At 39.2% G+C, this 15580-nt stretch overlaps 2 protein-coding genes across 8 annotated transcripts in view; one reads left to right on the top strand and one right to left on the bottom strand.

Moving 5' to 3' along the window:
• The window catches only part of ptprz1b (protein tyrosine phosphatase receptor type Z1b), an 80618-nt gene extending 74275 nt beyond the window's left edge, over positions 1–6343 (top strand). For all 3 annotated transcript variants that reach the window (XM_088072465.1, XM_088072464.1, XM_088072463.1), the window contains 10 exons: positions 151–308; positions 491–626; positions 739–885; positions 1013–1106; positions 1272–1345; positions 1462–1590; positions 1704–1856; positions 2267–2409; positions 2531–2666; positions 3419–6343. In XM_088072465.1, the coding sequence (XP_087928591.1) occupies positions 151–308; positions 491–626; positions 739–885; positions 1013–1106; positions 1272–1345; positions 1462–1590; positions 1704–1856; positions 2267–2409; positions 2531–2666; positions 3419–3562 (1314 nt within the window). In that variant the 3' untranslated portion in view covers positions 3563–6343. The remainder of the gene's footprint in view (positions 1–150; positions 309–490; positions 627–738; positions 886–1012; positions 1107–1271; positions 1346–1461; positions 1591–1703; positions 1857–2266; positions 2410–2530; positions 2667–3418) is intronic.
• Positions 6344–6469: 126 nt separating this feature from the next.
• On the bottom strand, positions 6470–15184 carry LOC121961526 (HMG box-containing protein 1-like). Of its 5 annotated transcripts, none has more exons than XM_088072469.1 (13): positions 15157–15184; positions 13266–13364; positions 12392–12499; positions 12090–12285; positions 11771–11897; positions 11543–11654; positions 11305–11414; positions 10406–10562; positions 10176–10320; positions 9961–10079; positions 9654–9840; positions 9414–9555; positions 6470–9260 (listed from the first exon to the last, which is right to left on the bottom strand). In XM_088072469.1, the coding sequence occupies exons 2-13, from the start codon at positions 13354–13356 to the stop codon at positions 9243–9245; spliced, it is 1512 nt and encodes a 503-aa protein (XP_087928595.1). In that variant the 5' UTR covers positions 13357–13364; positions 15157–15184; the 3' UTR covers positions 6470–9242. The 5 variants fall into 5 exon arrangements, with proteins under 5 accessions (XP_087928595.1, XP_087928596.1, XP_087928594.1 ...); XM_088072470.1 differs by having other exon boundaries at positions 12392–12496; positions 15157–15177; XM_088072468.1 differs by lacking the exon at positions 15157–15184 and adding an exon at positions 14104–14228 and having other exon boundaries at positions 12392–12496.
• Positions 15185–15580: the final 396 nt, after the last annotated feature.

Below are 15580 nucleotides of genomic sequence, written 5' to 3'. Positions count from 1 at the left end.
AACACTGACTGTGAAAGTCTCAAAGTTAGTTTGGGGTTCAGCTCTAACTTAAAAACAGGGTTAGCAAAGCTCTGTAAATAAATGTCTTTACACACACACACACACACACACACACACACACACACACAATAACTCTTTATGATCCTCCAGGCTTCTCAGAGGAGAGTCGAACACACAGTCCTCCATTACCACTACACCCAGTGGCCAGACATGGGCGTCCCAGAATACACTCTGCCTGTCCTGTCCTTCATCAGAGCGTCCTCTCAGGCACGGACACAGGAGATGGGACCCGTACTGGTACACTGCAGGTAAACTGTGTGTGTGTGTGTGTGTGTGTGTGTGTGTGTGTGTGTGTGTGTGTGTGGTGTGTGTGTGTGTGTGTGTGTGAGAGACAGATTTTTTTTTTTAATATTGAAGACAACAAAAGAGCTACTATTCCATACACACCATACACTGAGTCTGTGTGTTTGACATGTGATGCGTGTCACAGCGCCGGTGTCGGAAGGACAGGAACTTACATAGTGATCGACAGCATGCTGCAGCAGATCCACGATCAGGGTACGGTGAACGTTCTTGGTTTCCTAAAACATGTCCGGACACAGAGGAACTTCCTGGTTCAGACGGAGGTGAGCGAACTGACACAAAAACACACACACACACACTTAGTGGTGTCCATCCAGTCAGTCCTTATTGGTAACAAACTGTCTCTTCGTTTGCCGTTTTGTTGCTCTCCTGCAGGAGCAGTACGTCTTCATCCATGACACTCTGGTGGAGGCCATCTTGAGCCGAGGCACCTTGGTGACCTCTGACCTCCTCCACACTTATGTGTCTGACCTCCTGACCCCTGGAGCGTCAGGCAGGACACGCATGGACAAGCAGTTCAAGGTACAGCACGTTGCCTTTTTTTACACCACGTTAAAGATTTTTGTGCTCTGATTCAGCCTTTACATCTTAGACATTTAGCTGACACTTTGAATGTTGCGAAGGTAACCGGTTCCTTTTGTTGTTTCAGCTGATCAGTCAGCGTCAGGCGAAGCATGCAGACTACAGCACCGCCCTGAGAGACGGCAACGCTGAGAGGAACAGAGCCAGAGCCCTGATGCCTGGTAAGCACGGCTGCTTTGGTAACCCACAATCATGTTATCAAAAATGGCTCATGATCACAGTCTTGACTCAGTGGTAGATTGACGTGCAAGACATATGAGCAGTGATGTAATTAGTTAGCCTACTTGTGTGTGAAAACAGGCTCATGACTTGTGTGTTTTGTACAGTGGAAAGATCAAGAGTGTGTCTGACGGCTTCAGAGACAAACTCCACAGGGTACATCAATGCTTCCTATGTCATGGTAAGACAGCCTGGAATTATCTGCTGCTTACCAAGTTATTAAAGGACACGTTAGCTGTTTTTAAGACATCAAAAAAAACATTTGCTAATGGTTTAATGCTGCTCGTGTTTTCACAGGGACATCACCAGAGTAAGGAGTTCATAGTGAGCCAGACTCCTCTGAGCAGCACAGTGGCAGATTTCTGGAGAATGATCTGGGAACACAGCACACACACTGTTGTCCGTCTGCCAGATGCACACAGTCAGGTATAACACACACACACACACACACACACACACACACACACACACACTCTGCACAGTAATTATAAAATCCCAATTCATAAACACACTCTTGCATGTTTTCCTGTTTATGTCAGAGTGAAGCAGCAGAGTGTTGTGTTTACTGGCCCACTAAAGACCAGCCAATGAGCTTCGAGGGTTTCACTGTGTCATATTCGGGGGAGGAGCATGTGTGTCTGTCCAATGAAGAGAGACTTCTGGTGCAGGACTTTACTTTGAACTCACCACAGGTAACACACACACACACACACACACACAGTGTATTGTGATTTAAATATGTATGCTGTGTCTATTGTAACTTTTAATTTATAGCTGAAAACCTATTTATTTAGTCTGGCTTTTAATGAATGTAATTCTTGTCATTCTATTATATTAGTTCTCTCATTTTGTCTATTCTTACTGGTCTCTTCTTACCATAACTTTTATATTTTGTTTATCACCGACTTTCTGTTAATTGTCTAATCTTGTTGTGTTTTTGCTTTTTTTGTGTTTTTTGTCAAGTACTTTGAGTTGCATCCTTTGTATGACAAGTGCTCTATAAATAAAGTTTATAATTATAATTATTATTATATTGTATATATACCTTTAAATGGCATCATTTGAGTCACCTGTGTTGTCTCTCTGACCTGCTTCTGTGTAGAACAATTATGTGCTGGAGGTGCGTCAGTTCAGCGCCCCCTGCTGGCCCAACCCAGATAGTCCCATCAGGAACAGTTTCGATCTGGTCAGCACAGTCAGAGAGCACAGCCGACACTCAGACTGTCCTACAGTTGTACACGACCCGTGAGTACAGCACACACACAATCATTTACTCTTCTGATATGATGGTTCATTCTTTGCAAGGTTAAATCTGTGTGTGTGTGTGTGTGTGTGTGTGTGTGTGTGTGTGTGTGTGTGTGTTTAGGTTGGGAGGTGCTACATCAGGGCTGTTCTGTGCCCTCACCACTCTGTCCAGTCAGCTAGAGGAGGAGGGAGCAGTGGATGTTTACCAGGTGGCACGGATGACCAACCTCATGAGGCCTGGGGTTTTTAATGATATAGTAAGTGCAAACACACACACACACACACACACACACACACACACACACACACACACACACATAATACTCTTAAAGATTTTATTTATCTCTGTCACCATTTTATGAACTTTGGAACAACACTGAAATGAGCAACTTCACCTCAGCCATTAATCAGTTAGCTCCTTTAACCCTCTATGGTAAACAGTATGATGCCAGTCTGTAAAAAAGAGGAAAAAAGTTTGTAATGTTTTGAGAGAGAGAGAGAGAGAGAGAGAGAGAGAGAGAGAGGAAAAAATAGACTAAATAAACAGGATTTAAATACATTTTCAAAAAATGTTTTTCCGCGTATCTTAATGCAACACTGTACCATAATGGTAAGAAAAAAGGGGTTATTTTAATAAATGAAATAAAATACCCCTGGAAAATATGCAAGAAACCTTCAAGTTTAAAATGCAATTTGAAATTGAAAAACATTAAAAATGAACTATTTTCACAAGTTTGTTTGTCTGAATGTTACCCTAAGACAACATTGTTCCACGGTGAAACTTTGAAAAAATGTCAGTATATTTCTTCCAACCCTACATAAACAAGTTTTCCATTTAGGATGCTTTGTTTGAGTTTAAAGGGCCAAAAATAGGTGTTTTACCTAGAGGCAATATAATACCATAGAGAGGTAATAAACTTCTAAGAATTTTTAAAAAGGAGCCGGTAAGGAGGTTTATTTAATGTAATAAAATATGTTTCAGTCTTGAAGCTGTGTTTTGTCGCCACAGGAGCAGTACCAGTATCTGTACCGAGCTGTGCTGAGTCTGGTGAGCAGCCAGGAAGACCAGAGAGCCCTGCAGAGTCCCGAAACCAACGGATCTGTACCACTGGGACAGACCAACATCGCAGAGAGCCTGGAGTCACTCATGTAGACACACACACACACACACACACATACACAAAAAAATGCATTATACAAGCACACATACACCAGTAGAGACTGAGCGCTGCTGTGGCTGAGGTTTGGCCTGACATGAGGTGAGAGGATGAACACCATCATTTCTGTGTCTGTGGTTCATAGCTGCGTCCACTGAGCATGAGACAGGGCCGTAAAAATGATTATGTTTCCCTATCATAGTGTGAGTGTTAGCATGCACAGCAGACTGAATCTATCAGACACAGAGTTTGTTTCTGACGGTGACCCTTATGTCAGTTCAAATGGTCAACTGCTCATCATGTGACTCATCCTTTGAAAAGCACAGTTCACCCCAAAATCAAGACTATGTACATTTCCATACTGATTTTAGGGGTGAACTGTCCCAAATAAAAAAGAAAATGTACCTTTCTAATAAGGTACAATTTATAAAGGACTTACTTTTAATCAATTAATTGTGTTAATAATGGTTAATAAATAGTTTACCAATGCTTTATGATCAGTTTTAAGTCTTTAAATTAATGTTTGTGTTGCCAGTTTGTGAAAAGGGCTCTAGATGATAAGGACCAAAATCCATTTAGTATAATTCTAAGTACATTCTTGATAGCTTATTAGAAAGTGAAAACCTAATGAGCAATTATGAATGAATGACCAAGATTTTTTATAAGATTTTACCAAATAGAAAGATGAACACCACTCATTGGATTTTTTGGCAACCCAATAACTGATCTATAAAGCATTATTACATCATTTATTAACTGTTATTATTCAGAAGTCATTTACAACAGGTTTATTATGAGAAAGTGGTACCAAAAAAAGCTTCACTGCCTTTCCAACATAATCTTCAAACGTTCCAGCTGTGTGTCCGTTGCTGGTCAGCATGGAGCCCGAAGCTGCAGAGCTCCAACAAAAACCTTTTGAGAGGTTTCAAAAACATAAATGAATCTTAAATAAATAAAAATGAACAAAAGAAAAAAAAAATCAAAAGCTATTTGTACCTAAAATTAAGTCACAGTATTTCATTGGAAATATTTTTTTCTTATTGATGACAAGAGTCAGCTATTTTTTTCCAATAACAGACCTACTTTAAATTCATAACTGTAGTCTGTTTAAATACTTTTAAAAAAAATTTATATCTTTGATTAGTGATCTTTTTGCCTTTTCTTAATGACTCTTTCGTCTAAAAGACAGAAATAAATGAATTAGAATAGTTTAAAAAGCAAAACAAAAATATAGACCGCATACAACTGAAAATGGAACAAAAAGCATGACTTCAGTGTTTAAAAAAAAAATGCCATTCTCCTAAACCTTTGTTTGCCTGCGTTTTATGCACTGCACATTAATCAGCAGATTTTTGGGGCTCAAACCACCACACATCCTTATTTAGAGAAATATTTAAAATAACCAAAATCTCTAAAGGCCTCACTAGTGACACTAAACTGACTGCTGGTATTTACTGCTGTTGAATTCCTCTGCTCATGTCTCGTTGCCACTGGCTCCACGGTCTCTGGTACCCCGTGCCTTTTGTAATTCATGTTCTTGTACTTTAAACCTGTTTTGATACAACCTTGTGACTAATATGCCAAAATAATGATCTGTGATTTTTTTTTTTCTATTTTCTTAAAGTCTTGTTGCGCTTGTTACTTTTGTATGTCAAAGTCAGACAGGAGATAAAGTGTCGTCAGATGTTTCGCAAAAGATGGAATCTGGGACTTAAAGTGATATTCTACGCAAAATATGCCTTTTCAAACATAGAAAAGTCCTGGCAGCTTGACTGTAAGCTGTTTAAAGTTGCAGCTTGACTTAAATTTTGTCAGTTAAAAGAAAACTTAACCCCCCAAATGACCATTTGTATCAGTTACCACCCTGTGTTATATAGAATTTGTGAAGATTTTTTGTTTCCTTTCATACAAATTAATATATAAATGATAATTTGGGGGGGTGAAGTATTCCTTTAATAAAGGATTCCAATAGTTTGACAAGTTTTGATAATGGGTACAAAATATCAAAACATCTGTAGTCACGGCAGCAAACGAGTAATCTATCATTATGATCAGCTAGAGTAAAATCAGTATAACATTCAGCTGAGACAGTTGCCATATTTCTGCTGACATTAAAAAAGAAACTAAACAGTGGATAGAAAAACAGCTGAACTTAGTTATGAGGACTTTTTTTCTGTTAGAGACTAAAATTGAAATTCAGAAGCAGAGCGCCGTGACTTGCTCTGCATCCCTGTGCCACACTTGCTATGACTGTTTTCATTTTGAGGGGGTCCAAATGTTTCTGTTACGTTTAACGTGATCGATCGACCTCTAACTCACTTTCAGTGTCGCAGCTTCTATCTTTGCCTGTTTAGCGTCCTCTCCGTACCATTTGTTTAGCCCTGGGGATGCAAAATGGCACACACACCATAGCGGCTACTCAAACTGATCCAGTGATTTCTCTAACTGTAATATGTCTGAACTCTTTGTGTAAATACCCCCGAATACATCAGAAGGCCAAATTACTGTATGTTTATACTGTACCTCTATATATTTTCTATTTTACTATACAAAAAAAAGTGATTTTCTAGTCATTTACACATATACGATATAACTGTGTGGATTCTATTTGATAATTCTAGCCTGGAAATATTGATCATGTTTATAGTTTTAATGGAATGTTATCTCTTTTTATTATCTTTATGATTAAAGTAGCAGCTTAATGTCTATACCTTTATCTCCAGCCATGAACTGGCGCAGTATGTATATAGCAACCGGATAAAGCGAAGATGTTTCAACCCTTGTTTATGATTTTTAACTTGTTTCTTTTTCTGGGAGGGGGAAAAAAATAAAACGTTCTTGTTTAGACCCAAAACTCATCCCTTAAATTTTCTCAAACGCATAAAGACACAGAACAAATGTGGTTATAGATTTATCATGCTTTTATTCATATTATCATACATTGTATTGCATTGTCTCCCCTGATCAACCTGTACATGACATGATAGTAAAGTTAAATAATCAATGCACCATGAAGGGTTAACAAAGATTAAGTCCAAACCAAAAAATATATATTTCTATATAATCATATTAATATTTGCAATGACACATTATACTGTAGCAGTCACATAAGATAAAGTGTATATAGTGCATTAAGAATAAACCTCGTTATGCAGTGACAATAGCGTGCTAGGAGTATTTCAATTTTTTTTTAAAAACTATTTCTGTTAAAAAAAATATCAAGCATTTAAACCCCAAGCAGATCCCCATCCTGTCTCACACATCTGGGCTCCCACATCTGTCTGTTTCCATTAGATGCTCATCGTGTTTGCAGTGGTTGTGTTTACATGCATCAGTACTTGAGATAATATCACATTACAGAAGCTGAGGTTTTATTTAGGGTAAGATTTTAACTCTATCTCTTGTGTATTTTGCTAACAGATGTTTTGATTAGTCACGCATCTGGTTTAAAGGGGTCTGAACATTTTTTTTTTTTTAACAGAACAGATCGCTAGAAGACAGCCAAGACTCATTTTTAAGCAGGGGTCCAATTCCTATTTCCACCCTCGAAGACGCTTGGAATCATTGCATGATAAGTACATTTGAAGGGCTCTTTGACAGGGGTTTTTGAGTCCTTTCTTACAACGGTCCTCATGTTTCAAACTCAAACTACATTAAGCGATCACGAAGCAAACACTTCTCTAGACCTCCATCATCTGAGCCAAAATTGTTTCTGATTGTGAACTGAACGTCAAAATTGCTCCAAGGTGCATGTAAACAAGTTAGTCCACAATATCCCAATTAAAAAGACAACACCTCTTTTTTTAATGATGATTTTGTATTACTGGTTAATGGCAGTGAGTTCACTGATTCAATAACTGCTGATCTTTGAGTACTGCACTTTGCACAACTTGGTGCACTTTTGTCCCGCGTCTTTTATCACATCTGTCTCTTCCTGTCCTTCTCATCACAAAATGTATTGAATTTTCTCAGTGTGCACACTACCTGCATTACAGAGGCTGGAAATTGTTTTTAGATTTTTTCCTATTTTGACAAAAAGTAAAGCCATCCAAATAAGATAAACCTTAAAGGAGTGGGGCCAAACAGCTATGGTTCTTCTTGCTTATCTTTTAAGTGATTTTATTAGGGAACATATGGAAGTGTAATGCATTCAGTCTGCTATGTTTTTCTGAATGAACACAATTATTGTCATTGAATTATGAGAAATGTTTACAAGGAACAAATTCTGCTCTTCAGTTAATATCTTCTATCTATCTATCAGTTAAATTTTTTTTTTTTCCTGACACCATTTTCATAATTCTGAGATAATTATCTTGTTTGTTAAAAAAAAAAGCTTTTTTTCCTGAAGTGAATACATTAATCTTCGATAGCAACAAAACAAGCACAAAAAATAATCTGTTTCAATATTTGTAAAAGCCATCTTTCTCAAGTTCTTGAGTGAGGTTCAAACAAGCTTCAGCTGAATTAATATTTCTTTGATTATACACTGACATATTGTACTTTGATAAAAACACATCTAAGAAATCATATTATGGCACATGCAAATATTAGAATGAAAGGACACTTAAGCAGTTTAGATGATGACTGACGAATCAATCAGTCAATCAATAATGGCATTTTTTTTTGTAACATAACATCACATAAAAGCAACAAAATAAATAAAAGCCAAGGGAATGATGCTATCACTAGTATCTATACTACAATAAGCTCAATAGAACCACAGCATAAATTCAATAAGTTCAATGCATTTTTCTTTCTTGAGCAACTGTTGGGGAAACTCAACATTTTTTCAAAACAAAAGCCTCACGGTGTATTTATTTATGTTTAGAAAATAGTGAGGCTTCTTACTAAAAAAATGGGTAAAAAATGTCATAAAGGGGAAAAAATAGACTTAGCGCCTCTCTCTCTCTCTTTTTAGGAGAAGCCAGTTAAACCCCGGGACTAAATATTGCGTGATAAATTACACAAAAAGCAAAGTTAAAATATGTAGTTTTGTGCAATACACTGTGCAAATGCAAGTAATACAGGCAAGAAAATACTTCATATATTTCTTTGTATATAATATATAATTTTGGGAAAATAGCTACATTCTCTACTTAAACTAAAATGCTACAGCACCACAACTTCCACCTGTTTTCAAGCACATGATGAGAAACTGAAAATAAGCAGAATCTCTGTTTTTTTTAAAGGTACTGTCACAATCCTGTAAAATCACTCGTGGAGCTGCACTCCAGTCATCGGTTGACCTGCTTTGTAATTTCATTTGGAATGAAATATATCTGGAGGGAGACGCTATGGTGCTCTTTAGCATTAATGTAATGTTTTTATAACTTGATATAGTAACTATAAACAGATCACGTTTTACACCACTTTAAATTGTTACATTTAGCACCTTTTAAAAGCAAGAGAAAAGGAAGTGACATTTATGGAGAGCAGCTTGATGCTCTTTTCACTGTGACGAGATCTGTGAGAAGACTGAATTAAAGCCTTACTTTGGAGATCAAGGCAAGTCTGTTGTTAACAAAATATAATATTGAAGCATTATATAAGGTTATGCATAGATCTCCTTTCCTTGTCACCTCTGAATGTGTGTGTGTGTGTGTGTGTGTGTGTGTGTGTGTGTGTGTGTGTGTTCTCCAACAGGCTGTGCCAGTCGCTCTCTTCCTGTCTGCAGCCTTAATTTCCCTGACAACCCTGTAGGACACAGAAGAGAAATTAGACAACAGTATAAAACACTGGATTAAGCAGTGAGTGTGTGTGTGAGTGTGTGTGTGTGTGAGTGTGTGTGTGTGTGTGTGTGTGTGTGTGTGTGTGTGTGTGTGTGTGTGTGTGTGTGTGTGTCCTCACAGAGTTGGTTCGTTTGCGTTTCCAGCAGTCTGGGTTGAGTCTTTTCTGTTCGTCTGCGAGGGCTTTGGCCTGCAAAGTGAAAGCCCGCCGCTCCTCACTTCGCATTTTCTTCCACCGCTCCCCGAGGAGGACGCTGATCGCTCTGTAACATACACACACACACACACATTACCTTACACAACAAACACTGAAAACACACCACAGCTTTACAACACACATGCAGAATCAAGGCGCATCTACCTGTTGTCTTTGCCTGGGTACATCTGTGTGTACTCCACCCTGAACTTCTTGGCAAACAGCATGAAGGCGTTCATTGGCCGCTTGCACTTATTGGGCGTTGCGTTATTGCTTCCTGCTGCGCCAGTTTGCTGGTTTTTGGTTGGCTTTTGACGAGGAGAGTGGGAGTAACCGGGACTGTGGGCGTCTGCTGGTTTCAAGCACATCCACACTTGACAGGTTTGTTTGATTTCTTTGCCTGGGCGTTTCTGTACAGCAAATTTTTGTATTTCGTAAACTGCTCGTCTTAATGAGATTTGAAGTACAGTACCTTGTAATGTGTCTCTGTCTGGAGAAATGGCATCCCCGCTCGACTGTGAGACACGCCGCCTTCTGGCCATACTGCTCAACACGTAAACAGCAGACGAGTCCAGAGGAGTGAAATCATAACTGAGGAGGACACGTGTATGAGCGCGGGTGTTTCACACATGCTAATAAATCTCAATTTATTAGTAGTTTTAGGTTTCGAAAAGATGCTTATTTTACCTCCTGAATGTGTCAAAGACCAGCGAGTCGTCGGTGTGTTTGGCATCTCTGTGTCCTGGAGGAAGGCACACATCTCCCACCTCCATTTCATAGCACGGTATCCCATAATGCACCACGGTCAAGCTTGGGTGAAATGACGACCACCCTAACAGAATGCAAGACATGAGTGTAAAGAAGCTGGTACAATGTTGTTTTTAAAAACTTTAGTGTTTTCTCATCATCACTCTTACCTTTGTTTTTTACATAGAAGGGATGATCAAGTTGGCAGCGGGCGGTCATGAGGGCATGTCCAAATGCCCCGGGGTCAAAGGTCAGCTGTAGGACAGTCTGACCAGACAGTACAATCTCTGAATGCTGCACAAGCTGCAGACCCTCAGAGCCATAACTCTGCAAAACATCAAGCATTGTTTATTTTGGATTCTTCAACAAAAATTATCCAAATTGTTGCTGATGCTATTGTTAGCGTTATGCTATTATTGCTATGTTCTCTTCAAAGCCAGTCTCCAGTGACAAAAACGGTAGTTTTACTTTGCTGAACACCAGCTGCCGATCTACTCCTGCCCCAGTCTGTGGTTTGTTTGTGCTATTTTGTGACTTTGGTGAATCTAAATTTACCCTTTAAAGCGCCAAAAGTCACGCAATGACACAGATGAGCTGACTGATGGAGGCAGTAGCAAACAGCAGCATGTTTCATGTTCAGCAAGGTAAAATGACTGTTTTCACTTTGCGTTCTGTTACCCGTTTAAATGGGCTGTCTGTTTGGAACTGGAAAAATGAGACTTGGATTAAACTGCATGAGTTGTGTGAGTTTGTATACAAATGTTTCGATACTGTTTTGCTGTTGTTAAAAGTGGACCCCTATGACTTCAGTTCATCAAGAATTTATTCTGTTTTTGGATTCTTCGTTTACAGTTGAGGCATACTAGAAAAACAAAGTTTTCTTCACAAATTTAACATAACACAGGGGGAGTATTTGATGTACAAATGACCATTCAGGGGTGAAGTATTTCTTTAACACTGAATTCAGTCCAGACACACTGCACTGAGATGGAGACTAAATTTAAAAGCACACTGTGAACTCAGAGGTCTGATACTCTGAGTTCAGTCACAAGCTTCTTGCATTATGTACCTTCAGAGACCTGAATTGTTCCTCGTCACCAGAGTCTTCCTCAGCGGAGTCCATGTCCTCGACATCCTGCCACTCCACATTAGAGCCGCTGTGGAAACGCAGATGGGTGCCTGATGACAGAGAACAGCTGCTCTTAGATGCATACAGTAGCCTCAAATAAGCCTCCTCCCAGCAGAGAAAGAAGGTGAAGACCTGGTGTGAGGTGGCACCAGATATACATGTGAAAGTGTCTGTGTACCTTTGAGAAAGCAGTGCCAGGCAGTGGGTGGACAGGAGAAGCTCCAGCCCATGTCTTCATCATCGGACAGAGAGGATCTGGTTGACACAGCGGAGCCACACTCACTGCTCTTCTGTGGAGGTGAGTCGAAGTCCGTTTTGGTGAGTAAAACATGCCGATACGTACCTTCTTGATTTGTTCTAAAGACATTGTGTTATTAAAGAAGAAGCGGGTGAATGTAAGCTGTACCCTGCTGCGCCGACGCTCCCTGCCATGACCTCTGGGGGGTGACGATGAGCTGCTGGAGAGAGGGGGAGGAGGCCGAGCGTAGGAATGTAGATTACTGCTGGTGCTGGAGAGGCAGGCCGAGGAGGAGCTGAAAATGACACAGGCTCGTGAGTGAATGGAGGCTGTAAGTGCTAGGCATCCATTGCCAACAACACACACAATCTGAGACATGCAGTAACTTATGTGGTGATAGACAACACGTAGGGCTTGTACAATGCGGTCATTTCCTCAGTGTTATCTCAGTATTGGTTGTGCACATTCATGTTTCAGTACAAAGCACCTGCTGTTGGGAGAGTCCTGCAGCAGTGGGCTCTGAGGTCCAGTGGCGATGTGAGCCAGCTGCGTCAGCCAGTGCGTGTCAGGAGGCTGCGTGTGTGCATGTCGCTCATGGTGTGACACACCCACGTCCACCTGGTAGACAGGTGGCACTGTTGGCTCCGCCTCCTCCTGAACCTCCTGCAGGTCTGGGAGGTCGTCTAGGTGGAGAAAACAAACACTTGGTGAGAAGTTTGGTTTAGAAAGTTAGAGTAAAACTTGAAAAAAATGTAAGCGATTCATCCATCCTTTTAGTTAAGTCTGTACCGTATTCCATGTAGCTGTCACTGGTGGGGAAGCCAGGTGAGGAGGGCAGGCGTTCCTCAAAGCAGAGCAGGTCATGTGATTGGTCTCCATCAGCATCCATCATAACTACTGAAGGTAAGACCAGACAAACATAAGATCGAAGTGTAGGAAGCACATATGACTACTACAGGGCGTATATGCTTTACATATTATACTGCATTTTTGTATTTGTTGATAGATTAACATGGCCCTTAGAATAACTATTATCATTAAATATTATGTTTGATTTGCCGTGTAGAACCACAGCGTTTTACAGTTTGGGCAATAATACTAAACAATGAGAGTAAACAATGGTTAATTTACTCAAAGTGCTGCTCTGAGTATATTTTAAACATATTTTGATACTTTTGTACTTTTAATAAAACTTTGAATGCTGGACTTTTAAAACAGCATTTCTACACCGTTATATAGCTTCTTTTAATTATGCAGAATATCTCATTAATGCATCCATTATTGACAATAAAGCACCTTTCTAAAATTCAACATAAATCAAATACAGTGTTTTCTAAATCTGCTCCCAAGATATTATTAGTCCATTCGTCTTATTATTGATATGTTCATATCATTATTATAAATTCATCATCTATTAATAATTATTGGTGTATAATAAAATAAAAAACAGCTTTTGCAATTTCAGAGATTAGCATGGCAGTTTGTTGATAGATAAAATGAAAGATCAGTTAAATTATGTAAAATTTATTCTGTTGCTCTGGAGAAACTTTCCAAAGTTTGACCAAAACAAAAAAAACAAACACTGATTCACTGGAGAATTTCGGCCCAGTGATCATACAGTACAGATGCAGGTTAACTCTGCAGTCCACTGCTCTGTAGTTACCTGTGTGTTCACCCTGAGGCTCAGAATGCCGCACGCTCTGATGTTTGGGGTCGTTGGACAGTACAGCCGGGGTCACCACCTCCCATACCATGATGTCCACTGAAACACACACACATTGAAGTTTTGTTTAATCTGTGGCCAGCATGTCTCACTTTTATTAGAAAAATATATTTTTAATGTATATTGTCAAATGACAGCTTATAGGGTATTTACGAAAGTAGAAAGTATAGGCTAAGGGACCGTTTGGTATTTATCAGAGGATGGGGGTGGCTGTTGTGCGACTTTGTATGTTTTGTTTTGTTTTTACCCTCCCTGAAGCTGAAAATATTTTTCCTTGAGCCTCTCTGATTGACTTGGGGAAAATGCATGACTCTTCCTTCAACTTAAATTAGTTATAATTTTTTTGGTTTTTTTTTAAAAATTGCCCTTTGATGTTTGGAAGTAAAAATCCTGGAATAAAAAAAAAAAAAAACTCAGTTTTTCACTCTTGTCGTGCATACTGGTTTGTTAATGCCAACATTTATTTATTTATGTATTTTATAAATTTTAAATGAGATTTGTAGCATAAAGTATTAGTTTTTTTTAATTAAATGTCACTATTTTAAGCTCAGATGTTTCTTTCTGGCAGAAGCTGTTGAAAATGCAACATCAATTTCAGTTTTTACAGTTTCTGGCTATAAAAAACATTGACCACTTTTAAAGAAAACATGCCTAGCAGGTGTGGAAGACATGTTTTCATTAGAAATCTGCAGTAAAATATCTACAAAATACAGCCATTTTCAGTTATAGGCCCCTCCCCTGAGAAAACAAAACAAAACCAAAACCACAAGTCAGTTACCAGTGCTTAGGAAGTTGTTTGACATGTCTCCCCTTCTTTGCATCATCCCCTCCCCTCTCATAAATACACACAAAACAAACCGTCCTTAAGATAAACTTTACATCAGTATTAGCATTAGCAATTTGCCTGAATCCCCCACCCCCCAAACACACACACACACACACACACACAGACAGTGAAACCCAACCCTTCAGGGAGCTGTAATGTATAGGCTATAAATGGTAGGGTTGACATAAGGAGAGCCAGGGTGACGCAGGGTAAAATTGGGCTGATTATCTAATGATACATCTGAGTTCAGACACATTCTCAGAGCTCCAGCATGTTTACAGTTCACTGTCTATATAACTATATACAATACGTTGAAATATTACGTTTCTAGCACGTAGAGCTGATAAGAGAGTGTTTCATCTTATCTATTTCACAATAATTTCGTCATGTGACTCCCTCTTGTTTATAAACTTTGCGATCCTGCACGCATGCGCATAAAAAGCCCATTCATTCAATACAGAGAAAGGCAGCGATAATACATTTGAAGTAAGCAGTTGAAAATAAATAAAAAGCACGACACAAGCCACACAAAACACACTGGCTGTTGTGAAATTAACGGCTGCTATTAAATGTTAACGGCGTCAACGTTTTTACACGACGGAAAACTTCAGACGAAACAGCGTTATTTGTTGTCACGAAACAAAAGTGCCGTTGAAATACTTAAGTTGCGTCGACGAAAACGAGATAAAAGCAACACCGTTTGTATATTAACGGACCCATTGACGACATTAATGAGATTCAGAGTGTGAAAATATTATAAAACACAAAAAATGGACGAGCCATTCCATTGCGCAAAGGCAGATACAACAAAACAACTAACGTCAACAATGAAGCTTCACGGAGAGAGAAGCGAAACTGCATTTAAGGCCAAAAATAAACGGTGTCAGTTTCACGTCACTACTCGTCTGCCGAGTACACAGCGAGATAATTCAATTGGTGTCATTACTTCTCAAATTCAACGCTTTAAAAACCTTAAATGATTTCAATGAACTTTCCTTAACTCACCAAAACAGTCGCCTTGTACGGGAAAGGGGGCTGGTATAAACACCTTGTCTCCGGCGATCCTATTGGCCAGAGCTGATGTCAATCTTCAGCTTCTCTCAACCTGATTGGTCAGGTCAGTGCTGCCTTGTTTCCTTCGTTATTATCGCCACAACATTGGGTGGGTTTATGATAAAACATGGCTGGGCCCAAAGTACAACAAATGACAACTCAAAAGCATGTTAGCTGCTGTTTAATAAGCATAGATTTTGACAGTTTAATCAATTGACGGAGACAACATGATTGTAGCTATTATCTCCTTATTTCACAAAATGGAGATAGATTATGTAATAAGACTAAAGAATTGAAATGTTTATAGCATTCACATTTTAGCCTAAAACAGTAGTAGTACAGTCATACAATAACAATTAGGTTTAAAAGCATGGAA

The sequence above is a fragment of the Plectropomus leopardus genome, chromosome 22 (assembly GCF_026936395.1).
Source record: "Plectropomus leopardus strain MGB_pleo_1.0 chromosome 22, ASM2693639v1, whole genome shotgun sequence".
NCBI lineage: Eukaryota > Metazoa > Chordata > Actinopteri > Perciformes > Serranidae > Plectropomus > Plectropomus leopardus.
This window is presented reverse-complemented; position numbering and strand designations above follow the sequence as displayed.

Excerpts from the sequence above, each read along its gene's own strand:
- LOC121961526 (XM_088072466.1), bottom strand. The coding sequence starts at position 14,164 with ATGAGAGGGGAGGGGATGATGCAAAGAAGGGGAGACATGTCAAACAAC. Across the intron at positions 12,500-13,265 it reads GCCTCAGGGTGAACACACAG|TAGTTATGATGGATGCTGAT; the intron begins GTAACTACAGAG and ends TCTTACCTTCAG. Across the intron at positions 10,321-10,405 it reads CTTCTATGTAAAAAACAAAG|GGTGGTCGTCATTTCACCCA; the intron begins GTAAGAGTGATG and ends GCATTCTGTTAG.